Source organism: Rhopalosiphum maidis, chromosome 2 (genome assembly GCF_003676215.2).
Source record: "Rhopalosiphum maidis isolate BTI-1 chromosome 2, ASM367621v3, whole genome shotgun sequence".
NCBI lineage: Eukaryota > Metazoa > Arthropoda > Insecta > Hemiptera > Aphididae > Rhopalosiphum > Rhopalosiphum maidis.
Window position 1 is genome coordinate 44943209 of NC_040878.1, and position 24898 is coordinate 44968106.

Here is a 24898-nt window from a genome sequence, read left to right on the forward strand (position 1 = left end):
CGTCGCTCCCACGTTCCAAAATTACGTAGCTTAGGCGTATAATATGTAAATTGCATTTATGTCGGAATAAATCGAGCGACATCATTCTATATTTGTATACATTATAATATATTTATGAAATAACTACATAGCTATAAATGTATCGTCAACACTTATCTATAATATATTCTATATTTTTATTAAATTTGATATTACAATAATTTGTTCAAAACTGTTTAAAACTAGCATATAACTCGAAGTGCATATTATACATATCTGCAACCCACTTCATCTCCAATACGTTTTAATAATTCTAAAAAAAAAATATACTTTAAAATTCAAACCATCCAATGAATGCACTTTTAAATTTCCATAGACAAATTGAGGTGCAATATAAGCAATATAATTATAATGTGTATGAAGGTTGCTGAAATAGCTTAAAATTATATGTATTGGAACACAGTATATGTGTATGCCAAACTTATGGGACATTCAGTGTTTAGCCTCGCTTATATAACAAATTATCAGTCTAACCCAAAGAAACTCTGGTTACGTCACTAGTTATAAGTAATACATACTAAAACCTACAACATTTTACCCTTGTACTTTCAAGTTAATGAACCTATCTAAAAATGTATTGTGCCGACACTGTTGACTTATATTGAGGTACGATGGCATACATTTCTTGGTTCTATGCTATTTCTCTTTTAGACCTCAATGACTCAATAATTTGTATACTCTAGTCTGATTCAGTGCTTTTAAAAAGACGTTATTAACGGTTCAATGGTACATATATCCAGTGGTGGATTAAAAGGGGAGAGAGGGGCCTACATTAACTACAACATAGCTGTTGGGTGCATGTAAACTCCACCACAAGTACTTTTTTTTTAGTGTAAACTCTGCTAGGAAAAAAATTCAGGTAATAGTATTTTATACAGAGTATAAAATTAGACTGCATACGAATTGATTCTCGGGTACCTGTTTACCTACACCGATACCGTTGAGTTGATTCTCGAGTCATTAAGAGGTATATGCACGAATTAATTGCCACGTCATTATATATTTTTTTTAATATTTAGTCAAATATTTAGCCTATTTAGTGTAATCCAAGAGACACCACGAGGAGGTAGGCTGACAAGTTTCTCAAAAATGTTGTTCTCTTTAGTTTTTTCATATTTTGAAAATCATTCAATTTTTATTTATCAATTATTTATTAAAAAATTATTAGTAAAAAAAATTAGTAGTTAGGTAAAAATATTTAAAATACATAAACACTGTTATCTGGTAATGAGATAACCAGTATAGGTACTGTGACATCACTTGGATCAAAAAATTTGTTTTTCTCGGTGTGTTATGGATTTTCTAGTTCCTTTGCTCTTGCATTTAATATATATTTCCGACTACACTTCTTACGGCTCGCACATACTTCGTAATGACCCAGGAATCAACTAATGCATAAAATAGGTCTCGGGAATCAACTCACTTATTGCGTAAAATTAATACTTATAAAATGTAATTATTAAAAAAAAAAATATATGTGTTCTAAAAAAAAGTCAGCAATAAACATTAAATTAAAACGTATAAACTTGCCATTAGATAAATTATAACGTAATATATTTATGTACACAGTCACATAAATCTCACATATTATTAAGTGAGAACAAATTATTTAAGTAAGAATATTATTTTTTGAATTCAAATTGTTTATTGTTTTTTAGTTTAGTACTAAAATTATCAAGTTATCAATGAAGCATAAGTATAGGTACTATGTTGATAATTGATAAAAAAAAATCATGTTTAATATTTTTTTTAACTTTTAAAGAAACATGAAAATATATTATGGTGGAGAGGTTTATTGCTGGAACCCAGAAAATAAACAGCTCCCTTATATATTTATGAATTCATATTCACTTATTATACGCACAGTATTACCAATTAATAATAAAAAATAAAATTAACGAAATTATATTATACAATAACGCAAGCGTATATCTTCTCTGAGCGGCAACGAAAATCACAAATATGTTTATAACTAACTGTACAGATGGTATACCATTATTGTAATCATTAATAATTACTTAATTTAACATTTTTAAACTGTATATTATTATAAATAATACAATTGTTTTATTGTATTTTATATTTAATTAAATTTCAAAAGATAAATATTTAATTTATTTTAATTTTATTTACACTACGTTTAAATTTTAAAAAATTTATAACAAATAAGACGAGTAATTATAAGAGTATATAAATCAGTAATAAAATGGCTGACTATCTGTTTAATCCAAATATAATAATAATAATTTAAACTAGAATTATAATGTATTATTGCCTTTGATTTAAATTAGCTAATCGGTTCAGTCGTTTCACGATTAATCTCAAAATGATTTAAATACTTAAATGATCTGTTGGTGTATAAGTCATGTGTTCCGATATCTGCCACATAATTTACGAACTCCATAAACTAATTTGTTAAACTGCTTAATGACTCGTTAAACTAATTAAATATATCAGACAATAGCCCCATACGGAGTATCACTGCTAGTTTAGTTAGATTCATAATCATTCTTCTTATAAACTATTACTATGTTAAGGTTAATCGTAATTTTATATTAAAAGTATAATAATACACCTGATGAATTTTCTATGTTTTAAAAAATTGATTTTTATGTTTTTTTTCACTATTTCCATGTTGATACAGGTCGTTTATTTATACTACGCAAATAAAAGTCTAGTAAACGGAATACTGTTAATTTCCAAGAATCTCGTGCGTAAAATCGTTAAATAAATCAAACCCTTCACCAACATTCTCTTCTACCCATTTATTCAGACTATAGGCTGGTCACGTTTATTTCAACACTACAAATTTGTTAAATGAATCGAAAACCTCGATTCTTCTCTTCGTATATTTGTTTTTTTTGCAAGCCTATTAATTGAGTTTTTAAAAAAAAAATACTTACGCTTTTTTATTATATCTTCGATGGATTAAATTAAAATAAATTTTTTCACAAGCAGTTTTTTCATTAATTTTTTTTTTCAAAAATGTTACAATATAAATATAAGATATATACATAATTAATATACAGTATCATATAAGTAAAGTTTTTTTTTTAATTGTCAGGTTGTAATGGAAGGTCTGACCGGACATATAATGTTTAACGACGATGGAAAACGGTATAATTATACGTTACACGTTGTACAGATGACAATTGATAGTACTATAACAAAAGTAAGATTTTTTAAAAATATTTAAAGATACTTTAATATTTAAGGATAATTGATCTTTATTTATGATAGAAATCATGATTATTATCTGATATCGTATTTAAATTTTTAATTTCACACTTGTAAATGTATTGTGTTGTTCTAATAATACATTTAAAACTGCTCTATAATGAAACATTTAAATTTGTAAAGGATAATTAATTTTTTTTATAACAGATTCATTGTTTTTATGCATCTTAACCTATTTTAGACCTTATAGTACTATTATATAAGTATGATGTAAATATTTTAATGTATTATCAAAAATCTAGATCGCAGAATGGTCGGATACAGATGGTTTCAAAACAGTTGTTAGCAAACCAGAAAGGGTTCACACCTCGGGACATTCACACAAAGGTAACGCTACATTGATCGTGGCCACAGTAATGGTGAGTAAACACAAAAAGTATAATTTTTAATATTATAAAAATTTTAAGTAACACATACAAATTATTACTTATTAGTAAAACTGAAATGTTGAATTTTGTTATTAACTCTTATTTCAAAACTCAAATCTTGAAATGTTATGCGAACTCGAGAATATGGCTCTGTAATAAGTTAGGAAGAAATCTAAATAAATTTATAAACACTGAAAGTATCCAATGAGAAATAAACTTAAAAAGAATGCTACATTAGTGTTAAAAGTGAAGAAAGAGCATACAGATATTTTAAAAGATAAAATGTCGTAAATCTTTTGAGATAGCGCATTGTTCCGGAGGGTCCCCAAGCTTGGATGAAATACGAGTATCACTGTACTAAAAACTTTGAACATTATCAATTTATGAACATCAAGTGATGAGCGAGAATAAAGTATAGAGAGTGTGTGTGTGTGTGTGTGTGTGTTAGAGATAGACTGATGTTACTAAGCTAGGAGTTGAGACTTAAATTGGTTTTAGACAAACCGCCAGTAGTGGTTGATATATTCTGTACATACGCCATAGTTTCCTTTATGTGTCGTACAATTTACCTTATGATTCATACTCATTGTAAAAAGTTTGACATTTTGCATACGGTATATGATAAATATTTTTAACCTTATTCTTGACGTTTTAAACTCTTAACACATTTTTAGTATTATCAATGATTTTATTTTGGATTTCTTATTATTTGGTTATAACAAAATAAATACTATTACTAATAAATACTATCTATATATTAATGTAATATTACGAAGCAATGCTTAATATTATGATCATAAATAAAGTATTTTTGATTGTATTGCACAATAGATAAGATATTCTAACCATTATTTTTATTTATATTAATAATTAAAAACGATAAGTCATGTAAAATGTGTCTTTAATAGTTACATATTACTTATAAAAATGTATTTTATAGATTTAATTAGTTATTTATTATACATTTTACAGGAAGAACCGTTTATTATGTTTAAAAAGCCCAAGTATGGAGAATCCTTAGCAGGAAATGACAGATTTGAAGGATATTGTAAGGATCTAACTACATTATTGGCTGATAAAATTGGAGTGAAATGTAAGTAATACTTAAGAAAAACATAATTGTATTGATAGATTTATCCATATAATTTATCATTAATTATTGTAGAAAATTATTTATTGAAATATTAAATTTATTTTAGTGATCAACAATTAAAATAAAACTATAGGTCTATAATTATAAATTGTTTCTTAAGTAGGTATTTTTGTAATTTTAATGTTAAAAAATTATGGGATAACAAAAACTACATTCCGGAGGTCTCATACGATATAAATATACTAATACAAATTTAATAAATTTCCTTAATTATTTCTTTGTTTCTGAAGTAAAATTTTTAAACTTTTTCGTATTTAATATTTGATTGCGTTTTAGGTTATGTATTTCATTCCATAAATATATACGAGGAAAAGAATTGACTTTTATAATTAATGTTAATAATCATTTAATTTATTTAAAATAGTGAAATTAAAACACTGACATTGTCAATTATTAGGTTATTTCGAATGTTAATAATTAAACATAAAATTAAATATATTATAAATTACAAATCCATACAATTTTTAAATATTTTATACATTATCATAAAATGATTGAATAAAAATAAATGTATGTATTATATTATACTTCACTGTTTATTTATTAGTTATTAATTTTAAAAATAATTCATTGATGGACAATGTTTGAAATTATTACCTAATTACAATTATATTTGTATTATTATAATCAGCTTTAACTATAAAAAAAAACAGTTAATTTTTTAATTTAATTATACTTGAATGTTAAGCTGTAAAATAAATTACAATATTTAATTGTTTGTATCTATAGATAATTTTAAACATGGATACCTATAGAACTTAAATGGTTAGTGGGTCAGCTTAGTGAGATTATTTTTTGCTTATTTGTTTCACGAGAAACAGGACTATAAACACTAACGAAACTTTACCTAAACCACATGCACTAATGCGATTAAGAACATAACGCGATGGTGAACGTCATATAAATCAATCTGTTTTTATTGCGATATGCCACGTGTTGAAAACTTAATACTTCATTGTACAGCGATATGTAATGAACGCATCAAAATAACCTTAGTATGGAAGGGGGGTATTAACAGGGGCATGCGTAGAAATTTGTTTCGGATAGGGGAGGTGCTCTCCCCCTAGACATGCCCCTGAGTATTAAAGTATAGTCTGACTGATAAATGATAAGTAATATAATACATACGTTTTTATAATCAATTGAATTTCAAATGTTTGAGTATAATATTATATACACTTTTCTGTACCATTTGATCCGGTGTATTATATCTATAGTAATTTGATCCAGAAACCTAAATATATTATACCAAAATATTGGGAAAAAATATAAAATTTAAATTACAAAATATTATATTTAAATTTCTAAAAATCAATCGATAAAAATTGTTAATGTAGGTGTAACTACTTTATTTACTGTACCATGTACATAAGAAGTCGAGTGTACCTCGTTTATTGAGTAGGTCATGATATTAGATGTGTTAAATTTTAATTCAATAGTTAATCATTGCATACAAAAAATGAATTTAAGCTGAACCAGTCTAACATCATATAAATATACTATAATATTCATTATAGTTATTTAGTTTATTATATATGAGTAATATGATAAAGTTATAAATGGTTAATAGCATACAATTTAAATATTTTGAAAATGTGATTGAGTCTATAATATATAATAATATTAGTAAAAGTTTTTAATACCCATAAAATCTATTTTTAAATAACAAAAAAAATAATTATTATTGTTATTCTTTGTTTAAATATTGAATTTAATCTAACAACTACAATTTCTCAGAACTTTTAATTTCAGTATTAATTATTCATGAGAAGTATTATATAATATTTTCAAATCTGGCAATACAATTTTAATACTTAATAGATTTTTAACAATAATATAATGTATTAATTTCATATGCTTATAAAAGATATTTGATCAGTGTATCTTAAATGGGTATACTAAAAATTTTCGAGGAACTTTGTATTTGCGTTATTTTACATAGGTATAAATAATTTAAACTGTAGACGTCCACAAAAACTATTGATGGGATCACGCTCAAAATTTGAGTTATAATATAAGAACAAAATCGATTTTGTCAAAAACTAGGTATATACAAAAATGCACGAATTTTCTTTAATATTTGTTTGCTTTCCCAGATTATTTTGAAAAATACTGAGATTCCCAACATCGATTTCTAAAAAGTACTAATTTAATTTAATTTTTTTCAAAGTTGAAGATCGAAGTGTATATATGTGTACTCACTAAAATTACACAAATCAGTACAGGCATTATTTTGTTTAGAATTTAAAACATTACGAGAGATGCCCTTTATATATATAAACTCATTTTATATTATGTATTGTTTTCTTACGTACCTATTTCGTTAAGTCTATAGGCAATTCTTTATTATTTTTATTTTGGATAGATATTTTTATCTGCGTCCAAATATTTAAATTTTGATTTAGTCAAGCTTTGTTTTGACTTAAAAAAATTATAATTATTGATACTGTTGTAAAGTATTATTTGATGACTTAAATGTATGATACCAATTTTTAACTAAATTATTGGTTCAAGGCTGTACACATCTTTATATTACAAATTCAATAAAAAAATCAGATATCTTCGAAATTAACAACCTATCCAAACGCTTCGAAGTAATCCGCATTAGGTGAAAAAAGAGCTACATTACCAGTAAATTCATCTTGCAACAATATGGAAAAGTATAAACTTTTCAAAGTTAGAACAAAGTTTAACTGACGCTAAATTTGGCAAGTTGGATGCAGGTGAACATAATCCGTCCATAAGAAAAATAATATAAATAACTCGACAAAAGACGGAACTATGTTTATACTGAGCTAATATACAAAGAAAACATATTTAACTATTTAAATAGCATCTCTCTTAATTTCAATTATAAAAGATTTTTTTGTAGTATAAACATTTTTTATTGATCGATTTTTATATAAAGAACGTATCACAGGTACATGATTACTTAGTTATTATGAGTATTATAATAAATAAATGTGCATGCAACAATACATAATTTATTTTTAATATGATTGCTCATAATATTATTATAATTTTATTTGTATAAATCCTTAATTTGATTATTTCGTATTTAGTAATATTTGTATTTTATTGCGTTTTTTGATGCGTTATTCCATCTTTTAATTTCACGACGAAGTTAATAGGCACACTTTTTTTATTATTAAACTGTTTATTTTAAACTAAATACTTAATAAATCATTCCTAATTTTTTTTTTTTTTTAATTTATTTATTCTGATAACTTCTCTTTTAATTATGATTAATAAATGTTTTATGTTGTATTGGTATTCATTTTATCATAGAGCCAATCATTATTTGACATATCATTTTTGAAATGTACATATGTTTTGACAACATCTGTTTTTAAAGAGTTAAACTTTTATTGACTCAAATTTTTTACAATTTCATTGTTCACATTTCAACTTTTAAATAACTTACATAAATAAGTATATATATTATTTTTAAAATTAAATGTTATTGAAAAAAAATTTTTGTATAAAATAACAAAAGATCAATAATTTTTAAGTTAAAATAATAGATATTTTGTAATATTAGTAATTAATAAGCTATTTATGTGAAACTTTATATTTTAAAATTATTTCTTAATTATTTATTTTTAAATAAAATATTCTTATCAAATTAAAACTTAATCTTTATACTTAAATATTAAATTTAATTATTGTTGTTTTAAGGTATATTTCATAATATTTATTATTTCATGGTTATGTGATGTAAAATAATAGCTATTGGAATTAACAATATTAAAATAAAAATACTAAAATAGGTCATGAATAATTTAGTAAAAAGTAAGAAATTTGGGATGACTAATATAAATATTTGAAAAGAAAAAATAATACAGCTGTCATAAAACTATCATATTTTACTGAGATTTTTATATTTAAATATAATATCTTACATATAAATGGAAAAACTTTTAAGAAAGCACGTCATACATTCGTGTAAACATAATATTATTATTTGAAGATAATAAAAAACATTCCGAGAAAAGTTATCCTTATTGTTAAGTAGATAATGATTTAAAGTTTTGATATGATAAATTTGTCCTTTGGGATATTTCAAAAAAGAAAATATTAAACAGCGAAATTTCAAAATCTAAAATTGTATAATTTTTTTTATTTTTGAGATATTTTGTATAATAATCTGTAAGAAATCAAGCATTTGTAATCAAATGTATTTTAAATAAGTATTGTTATTGTTTATTTATTTATGTCTAAAATAATGTGTTTTATTAAAATTGCTTACAATATTTTTAAATTGACATTATTTCTTAGTATAGAATATGATATGCATTAATTATTATACGTAAATATATGCACATTAATATTATGTAATAAATATTTTAAAGTTATTTTAAGTTAAAAAAAAAATATTTATTTGTAAATGTCTAGATTTTGTTGGTCTATTCAATGGTACTTATAATAATTAAATAGAAATATGAATTTTCGTTATTGTTCATGTGAAATGCATTTAGTTAAGTATCAAAATTTTTTACTCCTTACTAAGTTTTATGGTGCTGTATACTATGTGGTATTGTAGTTCAGATACACAATAATTATATTTTACTTATTTAGGTGTATATTTTGTATTATAGTATTAGTATAAATTAGTAATAAATTATATTTGTTACAGTTTTTGTTATGGATATTTATTCAATATTTATCCGTGTTTATGATCAAATCAAACTATTAGATTTTTAATATGATATTGTGATTGCGTTAACAATTGAATATATAATTACAAATAATTTCATCGATTGAATAATACTTAAAAATACATTCCTATTTGTCATTAGTATCATCTAAACTCTAACATATGGTCCGTGAACTCTTTTAATTTCTTTCTATAATCTGTGTATTGACCCTAGTATTCGGAACAAGTGGTCAACACAATATAAGACATGGTTTACAATATTTCAAATAAATCATATATCCCAGATTGTTTGGTTAAATGTAGAATATCATTAGTTACTATGTAGTATGTACAACGTATAGTTTTATTTTTGACTTCCTTTTGAGTCATATCTAACAATGTATTTTTGATTCACTTTTTTTTTTTATCGAAAATCCTATACTGATGATTTAATATTTGATATAATTAATTAATGGATTCCATTTTTCAGTACAGATAGCAATATAACTTAAAAACAAACACCTTTAACTTAATATGTTATATAAAGTATCTAAATGTATTCAATGCAAAGAACTTTTGGCTGATACACTAAACCCCCAAAAATGGCGTAAGATATTGGTTTTCAAATTGAAGTAAAAGAAGATGACTTTTTTAAGGAATGCCTACAAACGAATATTAAAAACCTGTAGAATAGATATATTTGTGGGAATGGTTTTACATACCAATAGATAGACTAGGAAATCCCTAGAGTTTTGGGGTCAACACAGATGATTACCTTTTAAACCATATGACTATAATATAGTAAAAATTATATACATGACCATATCCGGATCTGAATAAGAGCGTCACTAATGTTATCCATTAACAACAAACGAGAGTCTATCAAAATGAGCATACAGGTCCTTTTTCTTCCTTGTTAGTAAATATGAAGTATTATGCACCATGCCCGAACAGAAATAAGCTATATAACCCACATGTCAGCGGAATTTATATCAGAAGAGTATAATAAAGTTTTCATAAATAATAAAATAATACATAATCGTCTCATTCTTTTTAATGAAAATATTAATATGTTAAACAGTTATATTTACATAATATATTAATGTATTTAACTAATACTTAATTTAAAGTATAGTTTATTATAGGGATACTTTAGTTAAATACTGTTAAGCTATAAATTAAATAACAAATAAAATTGATTTTATAAATCTGTCTATATTAATCAAACAATATCAAGTATACGTGGACCATTTAATGAATACCTAATATTTTAAAATTTCAAAATAATATTACATTTTTTCTTTTAGGTAATGTTTTATTTTATAATATGTATATTATCAATTAAATTATCAATATAAAAATTTGTTTAAAATGTACACAGTTCAAAGGTTGCAACATTTTTACTTATAAAACTTGTATCTATCACACCTATCACTAATTTCATTAATGCTCATTGGACTTAAAATAAGGCTTGAAATTAGTCTTATTAATAAGGTATACGTATTTAGTTCTGATAATTGTATAGTAAATTCAAAATACATAGATTTGGGAAACAAAAGACACTGATCTGTTTCGTGATCAGTAAGTATGCAAATTGTTGTTGATGGTTGTTTATTATATGTAATGTCGACTTTAAAGTTTGCCACGAAGATCTAAAATTGGTCCTCGCAATTACTCGCTATAGTTATTATCATTAACGAGAAGTATATTAATATCGAAAACTTTTTGAGTTCTAGGTGTCTATGAGTAAGAACTATTAACTATTAACTTAGAAAATAGTTCTCAGTAAATAAATGATAAATCAAGCAATGTTTATAATGTTTTGTATAACTACGTTTCTTAACTATATATGTATAAATTGTTAACTATTACATTTAGAGTATAGATATAACAGCAATAAATATTTATGTTAATATTGCATAATGATTTTAGTTTGTTTTAAATATAAATATAAATATATATATATATATATATATATATATAGCGACTAAATTATATTTAGTGAATAGTATCATAGAAGAGTTATGAAATATAATGGCAAGTAATTTATGCATTATTATTAAATTAATTTTTTCAGATGAGTTACGTACCGTCAAAGACCGGAAATATGGAATGGAGAATCATGAAGTTAAAGGTGGTTGGGATGGGATGGTCGGCGAAATAATCAGAAAGGTTTGAGCTTTGGAATTAATAAAACTTCTACTGAATAGTTAATTTTTAAATATTTTATAAGTATAATCATTAAAAGTACGGCTTAAAAATTGTATTTCTTCTTGTTTTTCAATTTAAGAAACTAAAAATTAAAAATCATTGTATGTATTTTCAGATGATCTATATAAATTTCCAAATAAAATTATTACTAATAATATTTTAATTTTAATTTTTTTACGTATAATAAACTATATTATGACATAATATAAAATGAAATCGAAGTTTTCATTATATTTATTTTTAAACGAAACTTTAATTATATTAGAAATCAATTATTAAATAAAACTTTACTAATATGAAAGGTATTGAATGAACTATTCAACTTATACCAATGTGAGTTTTATTAAAATTTAAGTGTTATTGTATAGTTGGTTTATTCATTAGTGTTTTAAAATCAATTTTGGTCTTTATAAGTTTTTATTTCTAATAAAATACAAGTTGTGATAATTATTTATAATTTATATTATTAAAAATCCAATTCAAAATCATTGTCGCACAACAAAAGTAGAATATTTTTTAATCTGGATTTTTGTATTTTTCATACTCAGGTTGTGCTCTGATCTCATATTTTAAACCTCATCAGTTTTATTTTTATTTACTGTAATTGTTCAATTTACATGAACTGAAAAAAAAGAAAAAATATCTACATAAGCTATGATTTTGTGATAAATCCAAAAGCTATGGTTTATTTTACCGTAAATTATACATAAGTCTGTAGCCTGGTTTCTTATTTACCTTCACAGAATATTTGAATCATTGATGTAAACATTTTTTAATGCACTCGATAAATATTCCATAATTGTATTAAAGTCAACTGAATATTTTAATATTTAATTAATAAGTCACATATTACTGAAACTATGTTACTGAATTTCGGGCTATAGTAAATCCTAAATAACATAGTGTTACTCAGTTGTTTTATTTATAATAATAATTGAGATGCATTATATATTTTTTATAATAATTGAATAAATTTAATTTGTTGATTAAATATCACTTTTAATATGAATAATATTGTTCATATGATTAAAATTGTTTTTTAGGTCTAAACCAAAATAAATAATAACATTGTTTTTTATACATATCTACAAAATTGTAATCTATTAATTATGATCCAATAATTTTTTATAATATGTATATATTATGTTTAATGTTTATACTTTATATAGATTTTGATTTTTATTAAAACTGTTAGAGACTTTAAATTAAATATTAAAATATCATTACTTTTGATTTTAAAATGGTAAATACTTATTGTCTTTGTTTATTAATTTAATTTTAAATTATACAACCAATGTATAACTTAATAAAAAACTTGCATGCAATAACTTTTTCTTTCTCAATCTAATTTTTTTGGCAGTATTTCAATTAAAAAAGGGTGTTTATTTATTTTAAATATCCATAGATAACTTAACTAATTTGATCTGTTTTTAAAAGATAGATTAGACTATTTAATTATTCAATTTTTTTTTTTAGGAAAGTTTTCAGGTCTGTAGAAAATATAATAAGTTTATAAAATATTTGTTGCTTAACAAAATAATTATTGGCTATGTGTAATGATTTAAATAATTTATTATTTTTTTATTTTAGTAATTTAAAGTAATTTATGTAATAATATATCCATGTCATCCATTTATTATTATTCAGTATTTATTTAGGAAATGTATTATTGTTTAAGAGTACAATGATTATTATAAGCTGGCGTAATTTGTATAAAATTTAAACTTGGAATAAAAAAAATATGAAGTACCTAACTAAAATGTTTTTCATACTTTTAAAAAAATATTTTCAAACGAAATAGAACTAATTCTATATTTTATGCAAGAAATTCTTCTAAATTATATTTAAGTGTATAAAGAATTCACATTTTATGAAAAACTGAGTTTCCAATTATACATCTTTCAAAAAATATGACCAGAAGATGTTCACGTTTATATAATATGATTTAAAATTTTAGTTAATATATATTTTTCAATACGTCTTATTAAATAAAAAATTTCAAATTTTAAAATGCCTTTTCGAAACAATTTAAATGTTTTTTTTTGACTATCATCGTTAGTTGCTTAATTTTATTTTTATTTTATTCAAAAGTAACGAAATAAAATAACTATATAAGCCTAGACTGACTGTTACATTATTCATTAACCAATAATTTAAATTAAATATATCTTATCTGGTTGTCAGAAACAAGTTCGAAATCATATTAATAAACATATAAATTATAAATATACTGATTATATTTGCATTGTGCTCTGCGATTTGAAATATAAACTTTTGTGAATTTGTTTTCTTTTGATTTTACTATTCTTTTTTTTATTATTATTGTAGGAAGTGGACTTGGCCATTGCACCACTCACCATCACGGCAGAACGGGAAAAAGTGGTTGAGTTTAGTAAGCCGTTCATGTCAACGGCCATTAACATTTTGCTTAAAAAACCGTCCAAACACAAACCTGGAGCTTTTAGTTTCTTGTCGCCACTGTCACGAGAAGTGTGGATCAGCATCGGGTTCGCCTATGTAGCTGTCGTGATCGTCATGTACGTTGTGTCGCGGTTTTCGGCACACGCCACTGCTGCGGCTCACGTTAGACCGGTGCACAACAGCTACGGCGGCGGTGGTGGTATTGGCATTGGCAGTGGCGGCGGCGGTTTAGGTCATGAACTACAGCAAACCATACCACCGCCCCCAATGTTTGTTCATAATCCTTTTACGTTGGCCAATAGTATGTGGTTTGCAGTGGCAGCCATCACCCAACAGGCCTGTGATATCGCACCGAGGTAACTGTCTTTGTAAAATAATAACATAATACTATTATAATAAATGATTGCCATATTATAAGATTGCTTGCTGAGTAATTAAGTGTTGTGTATATACATAATATGGTTGTATACATCAGTGGTATGCCTAAGGTATCAGTGTTACCTTTGGATCTATTGACACGTCACTTTGTTCGAAAATAATACTAAATATGTAGTGTACAATTAATATAAACACCAAATTATAATTAAGATTTCGTGTAAATTGCACAACCGCATTTTTTTTTTTTTTATTGATGAGATAGAAGTTATAAGACAAATATAATGTGGTAATATTAAATAACGGTTGTTCATTTAAGATACTTTTTTATTATTAATAATTTATATTTATATTATAATTTAATTATATTTATTTGTAAATAATATAATATGATATATGAACATAAATTATTGACTATAAAATTTCTACAATTCATACTAAATATTTATAAACATTATATTAGTTACTATGAGAAACGATGGAAGTATTGATCTTACAATGATAGTCATAATATTTTTATTTTTTCTGATATCATTTGAGAATGTTCCCAAAGTTTAAGTGACCCTTTTAGATTGTAAGTTTTATCTAATTGAAACTTTTAGGAGACCTTTTTTGTATTCCATTTTTCCCTTTAACGCATAGAAAATCTACAAAAAAAAAAAATAATAATAATAACAACAAATAAATAAATAAAATTAAAATATTTATTATTGAGTTTTTGGGCATTGAATCTAAAAATCGATTCTGTTTATTCCGTTCATCTGTTATAATTTAAAATAAAATAGTTATTGAGAATAAAAATAAGTATACTCTAAAAATAATAAAACGATATACACTACTATGGTTGACAAAATATTAAGACAATTCTAAATTTTTGGAACTAAATAATACATTTTTAAAATTGAATATGTTTATTTGACATTGTACTTATAATAATTGAAAATTAAATAATATTTTAACTATAATATGTTGTAGTTGTGAATTTTGATTTCCTAATTTCTGTCGGGGTTATGTCCTCCAAAGGGTATGGTATTTTGTAATAAAGATCTTTCTCACGTCTGTTATACATTTATAATATAAGTGTTACTAGTGTTGTAATTATGATAAAATATGGTTATACCTACCATAGTGAGATTAAGATTTCCCTGATTTCCATAGTTTAAATTTTTGTATGATGGTTTAAAATTTGAACTTTGTATAATTCGTATTTTTACATAATTTATTAATAGTAAATACTTGTATAGTATAAATCATTCTTATATAATCAATAAATATTCAAAATATTTGATAATTAATTACATTTTTTAGATCTTTAAATTATTCAATAGTTTATTTAGATTATTTATTTTGATTCTAAATGCCCATCAATTATATCAAGGATATGATTTATCTTTACAAATTTAGATTGAAAAATCAACGATACTTATATGAACTTTAGTACTATATATAATTGATTTAATCAGGAAAACAATATTAAAAACGATATTTTTCGTTTAGAATTATATTTTTTATAATTATATTTAATTCGGACCAGAGTGATGAATGTATTAATTTTTCTATGATGTATGTTTAATTTAAAACATTTTTCTTTGTATCTGAAAAATACTAGAAAATGGGTAGAAAAAACTTTTTAATTTTTAATTATAGCAGTAGTTTTCGTTAAGAATCGTATCGAATTGAGAACTTAAGAAAAAAAAAATCAAATATTTTTTTGAAAAATTAATTCCATTTTTTTGTTGTAATTCAAATATGATTAATACATATTAAACTATTTATATATATTTTAAATTCGTTATTGTTGTTTTGTTTTCCCATAAATATTTATAAATTTTGTTATGTTTGGTTTTAACTTAGACATTTAAAAAAAAATTCCTTTTAAATTCTACCACAATTACAAATTTTGACGAAATTGGATATTGAAACGAAGAAAATAATGATTTTTGTTTTTGGATAAAATAAGTTTAATATTTTACTGTAATCATAATAATTATTATAATTTATTATTTATTACAAGTATAACTAATACAAAAATAAAAATTCAATAAAATATCCATTGAAATATAGACTAATAAATGATAATCCATCATGTTGTATCTTCTCACTTCTCAGAATCAATAACATACTAAATGCAATGATTTATTAAAAAATTTAAATTTAACATATTCAATATAAATATTTATCAATCAATTACAATGGACATTTTACTATACTATGCGTCACAATGATTTCTTCAAATTTTTTTCTATTTATTTATTTGATATAATAAAATCATATTTTTTGATATTATGTTAAGTAAGTATAGAAAAATATTATGAAAACATTGTTCTAAATTTAATTCAAAATTAATTAGGATACGCTTTTAATGTGTTTATTAATTTATTGTAATAAAAATACAGTTTTATAAAAGTTATTATATTATAAGTACTTCTATTAATATTTCTGAGTTATTTTTGTCATATTTATTTTCACAGTTTAAATTTTCATACTTTTTCAAAAAATATTTACTAACGTTACTATATTAGGTAATCAGTTGGTAATAATAAGTGTAGATACAAATTATGATGGTATAATAATTATTATTTATTATCATATAATGTTTAAGATATTTTAGTGGCTGAAGCACATAAGTTAAATTATTATTTCTAGATGAACTATATTATGTTATAATAACCTAACCTGGAAACAGTGAAAGTATTATAATCTAAATTATATGTGCTCATATCCTTTAAAACGAATAACATGTTTTCAAATATATTTTTAAAGATATTTATTTACAATTCACTTGTTTAAATCCTTAAATCATTATTTTTAAATTCATTTCTTCGTGTTATAAACTTAAACTTTAGTATTTATTCCATATTAAATTATAATTAAATTAAAATTGTATTTACTTACCTATTACAGTAAAATGAACAAATTTGAAGTATCCTACTTCACTTCATTGAGTAGCATACAAGATAAAAACATTTTAATTAAAAAAATAATTGAAGTTTGATTTATAATATATTAAAATCACTTATATTTGTTTGCATTAAATAATTAATATATAACTACAGTTTGGTTGCTTGTGGAATAATTTAATGTCAATTTAGTTGTACCGGTTATAGTTCTTGTGATATTTAAATATCTTTACCAGATCAAGCTCAATAGGGCAATTTTAATGGCTACTATATTAATATTTAATCATAGCAAAAGTAAATAACAATTAAATTTGTAGTTTTATTTGTTTAAATATGATTAAAATTTGGAAAAAACTAGTTTTGCATTTATGGATATCTCCAGAAAAAGTATATTTTAAATACTCAAGCTACGACAAAAATTTGCCAATGGAATTATTTGATCTCCTAAACGTTTTTTACGACTTTGTGCTTAAAAATACGTAAGTGAAAAGTTTGGAAATGATAAAAATATTCACAGTTACAAGTATTATATATTTTTATGTGTAATTAGCTTTCACGTTTTGGGGTGCAATACTGTAAAACATAACCGTATCTAATAATATCTTAAAAGTTATATGCTACCTACTTTTAAAATTATATTACCACAAATCGTAGTCTTCATAGTGTAATACAAATTTTCCCTTCTTCTCTAACTATCTTTTTGTATCATATATGATTGCATACATATAGATATAATATATTATACTTGACCTCTCTGTGTGCGCGTGCTGTGTTATTACCTACGTATATTTTCATTAAAATCGCTTGCGATCGGCTAAAGAAAACTTAACTTGAAATGCACAAATACTAACATAGTTAATATGTATATTTATGTGTTTGACCATCGTGATGGGAATGAAATGCAAATTACCTAAACGGAGAAGCTATGGAAAGCATTGAAATATTTTTCTTCTATCGTGACATTAAAACGGAAAAATAAATATCCAAATTAATAATATACTTTATAGTATTTCATAATCATGAAATATGACCACATCTATCTGTTAAAATTATACATACGATGGAATGTTTCCTTGGACTTAAATAAACATTTATCGATTTAAATTAAACTTTTATTACTTTAAAATTTATTTTTTTAATTTATTGATTCAGTAGCAACGTTTATTCAATAAAAATGTCGTAGTTAACAATTTAAATTATAACTATACTAAAACACAAGTGAGTTTATTAATTTTACAAGATTGAACTTTTCTTTGTATTTCTAATGGATAAATATATATATATTATATACTTTTAAAATGGTTATAGATTCCATTATTATTTTATGATGTAATATACCCAGTTTAATTTAATAAGTTTAATCGTTTGATTAAAATATTTAATTGATAAAATGTATAATAATATTAAAAATAGTGATAATTATGTCTTAACTTGTAATATTTAAGTCTTCGTACTTCGTTAAATTTGACTGTTTTGAGCCTAAACTTTCTTGAACTTACATCATAATTGAGTACTTTATGTAATGAGTGATTAAACTAATTGGTTTTATCATTAAGGTTTTACTTGAAAAGTTTATTAATTGTAGATAAACAAAACCTACTTGTTGATGGCAACATTATTAATGGACTATAATTTAAATCGCGAAAATGACTAGGTATGTTAGAAAATCACCAAATGGTTTGAGATATTTCCAACTTGTATAGATACGATCTTAAAATATAAGAATAATGAGCAAATTCAAAATTGTTATGCAATAAATAAGTATAAAATAAACCAAATCCTTAAATTATTTAAATCTATATTATTTATACATCTCAAAAATACAATTTTATCATGAAAAATAGATACATCAATATTTAATCGTCTTAGTAGATTTATATAAGTACTAAAAATTACTTTTTAACCAAACAATTTTTTATTAATTTATGTTTTAAGGTATACTCCATGCTTTAATCCCGTGTGATAACGTTGGTTAGATACAATAATAAAATTACTAAATAATTACCATTGGTATTTAATGATTTATTAAGTCTTATCAAATAGTATGATAAAAAACCCTCATTATTATCATATTAATGAAATGAGATATTTTATTTTTATTAACTTCTTAGAATATCGAAATACATTTCATGTTTTGCTATGATGAAACTCTGATTTACTTATACAAATACTATTTCTAAATTAATTGAAATATTAATACTTGAAATTTATAAAATAATATTTATATAAGTTAGGTTAGGTTATTATATAACATAATGTATTTGTATTAAACAGAGTGTAACAGATAGAACTGACTTTTGGAATAACTTTTGTTCTAATTAATATTTAAATTTTTTTTTATTTATCATTAAGAGACTCTAGCATTACATGTATAATTTAATTTTTTTTATGTTTAGTTTTTAGTACTGAAAATAAAAAAAAATTAAAATTTGATAAAAATTTTTTGGATACATTTAAAATAGACAATTTGTGAATCTGATTATAAGAACAATTTTGATGGTAAAAATATTTATTGAAGTCAAGTAGTTTATTTTTTAGAATTTTTTTAAAATATCAATATTTTTTGATTAAATTAATTTTAAACGCAATAACTTTTTTAAAAGTATGATTTTTGATAATTTGCTGACATTTGTATATTTCTTAAATTATTGAATCATAATATTTTATTAAAAATTCTTGTCATACATTTAATTGGCATAATTTTTTTGGTCAAGTCTATCTGTTACACCCTATATATCATTAAGACAATTAAACTACAATTAATAAAACTAATAAATTAAAACATTAAAATAATTTATAAATAATATATTTAATTTGAAAATTATTATACAAAATCACTTATAGAGTATTCTGGGGAAAAAAAGAAAAATGTCGTTTGTTGCTGCTGTAGATTCCCAGTTAAATCAAATCTACATACATGTTTTATTTATTAAAATTTTCCAAACAACCTAAAAATATAAAACATTTTAAACATTTTTTTATAGATCAGATCAATAGCACTATGCATTATGTAATTGTTCGTATATAGAATATAAGATAAACATAATATCAAGCAAAATGCAAAAATGTAAAATGTATGTGAAAAGTTCATCTACAACTATAAAGTTATTAATTATTTTTATTTTTATAAATTATAATTTACACAAATAATGGTCACGTAATTAATAAAAACTATAAATTCAAATATTTACATTATATCTGTGATGAATAATTATAATTTGTATAATTGTAAAGGAAATCTTTCTAACTAAAAAAATATATTTTATTAAAAACACTATATGCATTAGTCGTCAAGTAAATAGATTACAGTAAGTGGTTAATTCATTAATGAAAATAAAAATTTAATTAATATTGTATCTATATACTATATGATAGGTAATTAAAAGCTGAGACTTGAAATAATCAAAATACATTTATTTACTTTTTTAACGTTTCATTACACATTCCGTATATATTTTATTAAAACATTTGAAATTTGACACTATACATATTAAATGTTCATATGTTACACAACTATATTTAATATATCTAATATAATTACTTTATTAACATAGTCCTGTATTAACTAGAATTGTATATATATATATATATATTTTACATTATTTTAAAATACATCCTATTATTTTGAGTTTTGATATAATTTTTTTGATGAAGTTATTAGTTAAATATTACAAGTATTTATCGTTTTTTCAGAATTTGTGTAGAAATTATTTTTATTTTCTTGAATTAAAATATAATTTTCATTAAATAAAGAGCGTTTGCTATATAACAAGAAGAACTTTCATAATTTGTTGTTTAAAAAATATACCAAATTCATATTATAAAATATACAACAGAAGCTCTTGAAAATTAAAAAAGTTTGTGCTTCTACGCGATTTGATAACTTACATATTTTTTAAACGATAATATAAACTTGTTAATAAAAATTTAATTTTAATTGTTGATATAATTATGTATATTGAAAAAGTTTTTTTTTTAATTATCGAATGTAATTTTTATAAATACACATTTTTTTTTTAAATACTTAAAAGTTTTATACATGATTTTTCATGGGTTGTTCATATCAAAAAGATATGTCACAGCATATTTAAAAGTGTTATAATTTAAAATTTCAATGAAATTCTCAAGTATATCCATAATCTTGAAATTATCTTGTAATTAGAAATTCAAGGAAAATCTTATTGTTTATCAAAGATTTGAAAAATAAATGCATTATTCTTTATAAAATATATTGTTCAAACTAAATAAAAAAAAAAATTCTACCATAGAGCCGAATTAATTTCTTAATGACTTAGGAGCGTATTAAATTTGTATGACATTGCATATTAAACCGTATAATAACTATTTAGTTTCAAACGATTTTTATATTTTGTCATAATTAAATAACGAATAGCCGCAGACACTTAAAACTTTTACCAAACGTTTAAAAATGTTAAATAATTGTCTATACATCATGATGTTTTGTATAAATATTAATTATATTACTATTATTGAATTCATTTTTGACATTTATAATCTTCGATTTTTCTATAAATGTTAATAAATATTTTTTAGTGTAATACAAATGTTTGAAAATTTAGTATATAATCCCATCGAAAGTTTTCTTAGAAATATGTAAAAATATTATGAATACATTTGCAAATTTTTTTATAAATATTTGATGTTCAATTTTTTTTTACTTGCTTCGTAAATATCACGAACATATTTAAGTTTTTTTGGAGTAGAAAATTCGCAAAGTGTGTTACTTGTACAGCTAAGGTTTGAAAATCTAATACAAAGTTCTTCATAAGTTTAATTAAGCAAAAAAAAAAATCTAAAGAATATACATTAAATTTTTTTTATAAAAATTTTAATTTAAAATATATATTAATTTATAATTATTAATATGTTTAACTAAACATTCTAAACTATGATTAATGATATTATTTTTTTGTTATAATTAAAAAACATTATTCGTTGGAAATATAACTTTTACTTATAATGGTATGTTTTATAAAGATGACGAGCTTTTCAAATGCAATGTTTTGGCAAATATTAATTTGATATTTATTCAGTGTTTAATTCATATTAGTAATAACTAATAGAAAAATTAATTACTTTGCATAATAGTGATTAAAACAAAAAACATAGCATGCACTATATTTTGTGATGTAGAGAATAATAGACCGTCTTTGCTCAGAATCGTTTTTCGTGTTCAACGATATAATACTATTGAATTTAAATGTAATACATATACAGTAAAACTTACGTTAACACGGTCACGTTTATGTAACAATCAATTGTTTTGGTTCCATAAAGTGTTGTGGGAAAAATATATCAACACCTATATATAGCGGCCACTCTAATTAACGGTCAGCATTTATAAATATGCCAAATGGAAATGGAAAAATGTTTAATTATTTCTACAGTTTATTTTAACGTACATTTATAATGTTGATAACGCGATGAACACTTGTCTGTGTCTGAGTATTTTATCATTAGTATTGCGTGTATGTTGAAACGTTTTGAAGTACGTATTTTTAGTTTCAATGGCATACAAACGAAAACATCTAACTTTATTAGAAAAATCAAATTGTTAGATTTTTAACAAACAGAAAATATGAGTGCACGTGCCCTTGCAGATAAATTTATAATAGAAAGAACTCAATCCACCAAATTAATAAAAAATAAAAAAACAATTTTAAATTATGTAAATCCCAAGGTAACGATCAAATGAAAACTATAAAATGTCGTAAGACTGCATACATTTATTTTGAAAAAAAAGTTTACATAATAAAATGAATTTAAAACAAACTAATATAACTCAATTTTTATAATTCAATAATTATAAAATCTTATATGAGTTTTTTTAAATCTTAAACTGTACCTACATTATTTCGAAAATCATAAATACATTTTTTAGTACTCATATTCATAAGTGTCATTTATATGATATAAATTTTATTTTTAAAATTTGCATGACCTCCATGTAGAGGTAACCTGGAAGATATTGAATTTATGTTACCTCTGTTGTACGGACATCTCTAAATAGCGGTGTCATTATTTACGGTCCTTTTAATGACCGTTATATTATATAGAAGTTCTACTGTATTACAGTGACTTATTCAGAACCTAAAATACAGATAAGCAGCTACTTTTAGATTCTGAACAGAGTGATGAATGTATTGATTTTACAATGATGTGTGTTTTTTTTTATTTTTATTTTTTATTTTTGTGTCTTTCATCACATTTTGGAGTAGTAATAATACTTTGATTTTTCGACATCAGCCCCTCTTTAAAAAGGAAAATTCATCTAGTTGGTACTTTGAGGGGTCAAAAGTAAAAAATTTTCAATAGTTTTCAAAAGCGTCGGGAAAAATCCTAAAAAAATAACGGAAAAACGAGAATTTTTACGTATAACCACTTTTCGAAAAAATCTATTTTTTGGTTTTGATGTAACTCAAAAATGAAAACATTGTAAATACTTGAAATTTTTACCAAAGGTGTTTATTAGCATTATCTATTTACGATTAAATTTTCAAAATATTTAACCTTTTTAAAGCTACTTATTGGTAATTAAAATTTTCGACTTTTTTAAGTCTTTTTTCTTAAAATGCTGATAAATAAATTTGGTTATCCAAAAAATCTTTAAAATTTAATACAAGGTTTATTATAAGTTATACTTATCATAGAAAAAAAATCAAAAATTGTTAGTCACATTTTTGTTTATAAGCATTTAAAGTTCAAATATTTACAAAATATATCAAAATCACGAAAATTTGCAAGGAATTTTGAATGTTGAAAATTCATAACATTTTTGTTATTTATACCTAAGGTTAAAAAACCTAATACAAGGTTATCCATAAGTTTTTCTTCAAGTAAGTGTAAAAAAAAATACCAGCGTCAATATAGAAAATTTTTTAAAAGCGTATGAAATTTAATGTTTTACAAAATCCCGTAAAATAACGATTTATTAGAATTTAAATATAGTTAATAATATAATATATCCTACTAATTATCATTGATTGACAAATTATCTCCGTTCAGAATCGTTTTTCGTATACAATGATACCTGTCATTACATTCAAATTTAACAAATCCATTATAGTGACCAGTGACTTACTCTCCATCTCTACTATACAGCAGAGCGATACCCACTTGGCCACTTTTTTTTTTTTATTATCGTAATCTGATTTTGGGAATTTTTAACATAATTAAAAACTATATTTAGGAATACATAAGATTTTATTATATCATTTAAGAAGTATCATATAGCGATACAAATGTCTGTTTTTTTCTAATGAGATCCACACTTTTTGTTTTATATTTGTCAACATTGTTTTTTTTAAATCTTGATATAGTTATCCAAATAAAAATTTAGATGAGTAGCTTCAGAGTTATATAACACATTATATGCACTGAGAATAGTATAATCTATGGTACTACCCGGGAACGCTAAAATACGATTATACAAACAATTCAAATATATATGAATTTTATATGTGTTTAGTTATATTTTTAATAGTAATTATTCAGGAAATTAATAAAAATATTAAAATTTCAATAAATTAATATATAA

At 22.9% G+C, this 24898-nt stretch overlaps 1 protein-coding gene across 1 annotated transcript in view; it reads left to right on the forward strand.

The window, feature by feature from the left end:
- LOC113552140 (glutamate receptor 1-like) overlaps window positions 1–24898 on the forward strand; it is a 175047-nt gene that overhangs the window by 133449 nt on the left and 16700 nt on the right. Inside the window, exons 9-13 of the mRNA XM_026954849.1 lie at window positions 3104–3211; window positions 3519–3635; window positions 4617–4737; window positions 11511–11605; window positions 13973–14421. Coding sequence (XP_026810650.1) covers window positions 3104–3211; window positions 3519–3635; window positions 4617–4737; window positions 11511–11605; window positions 13973–14421 — 890 coding nt within the window. The remainder of the gene's footprint in view (window positions 1–3103; window positions 3212–3518; window positions 3636–4616; window positions 4738–11510; window positions 11606–13972; window positions 14422–24898) is intronic.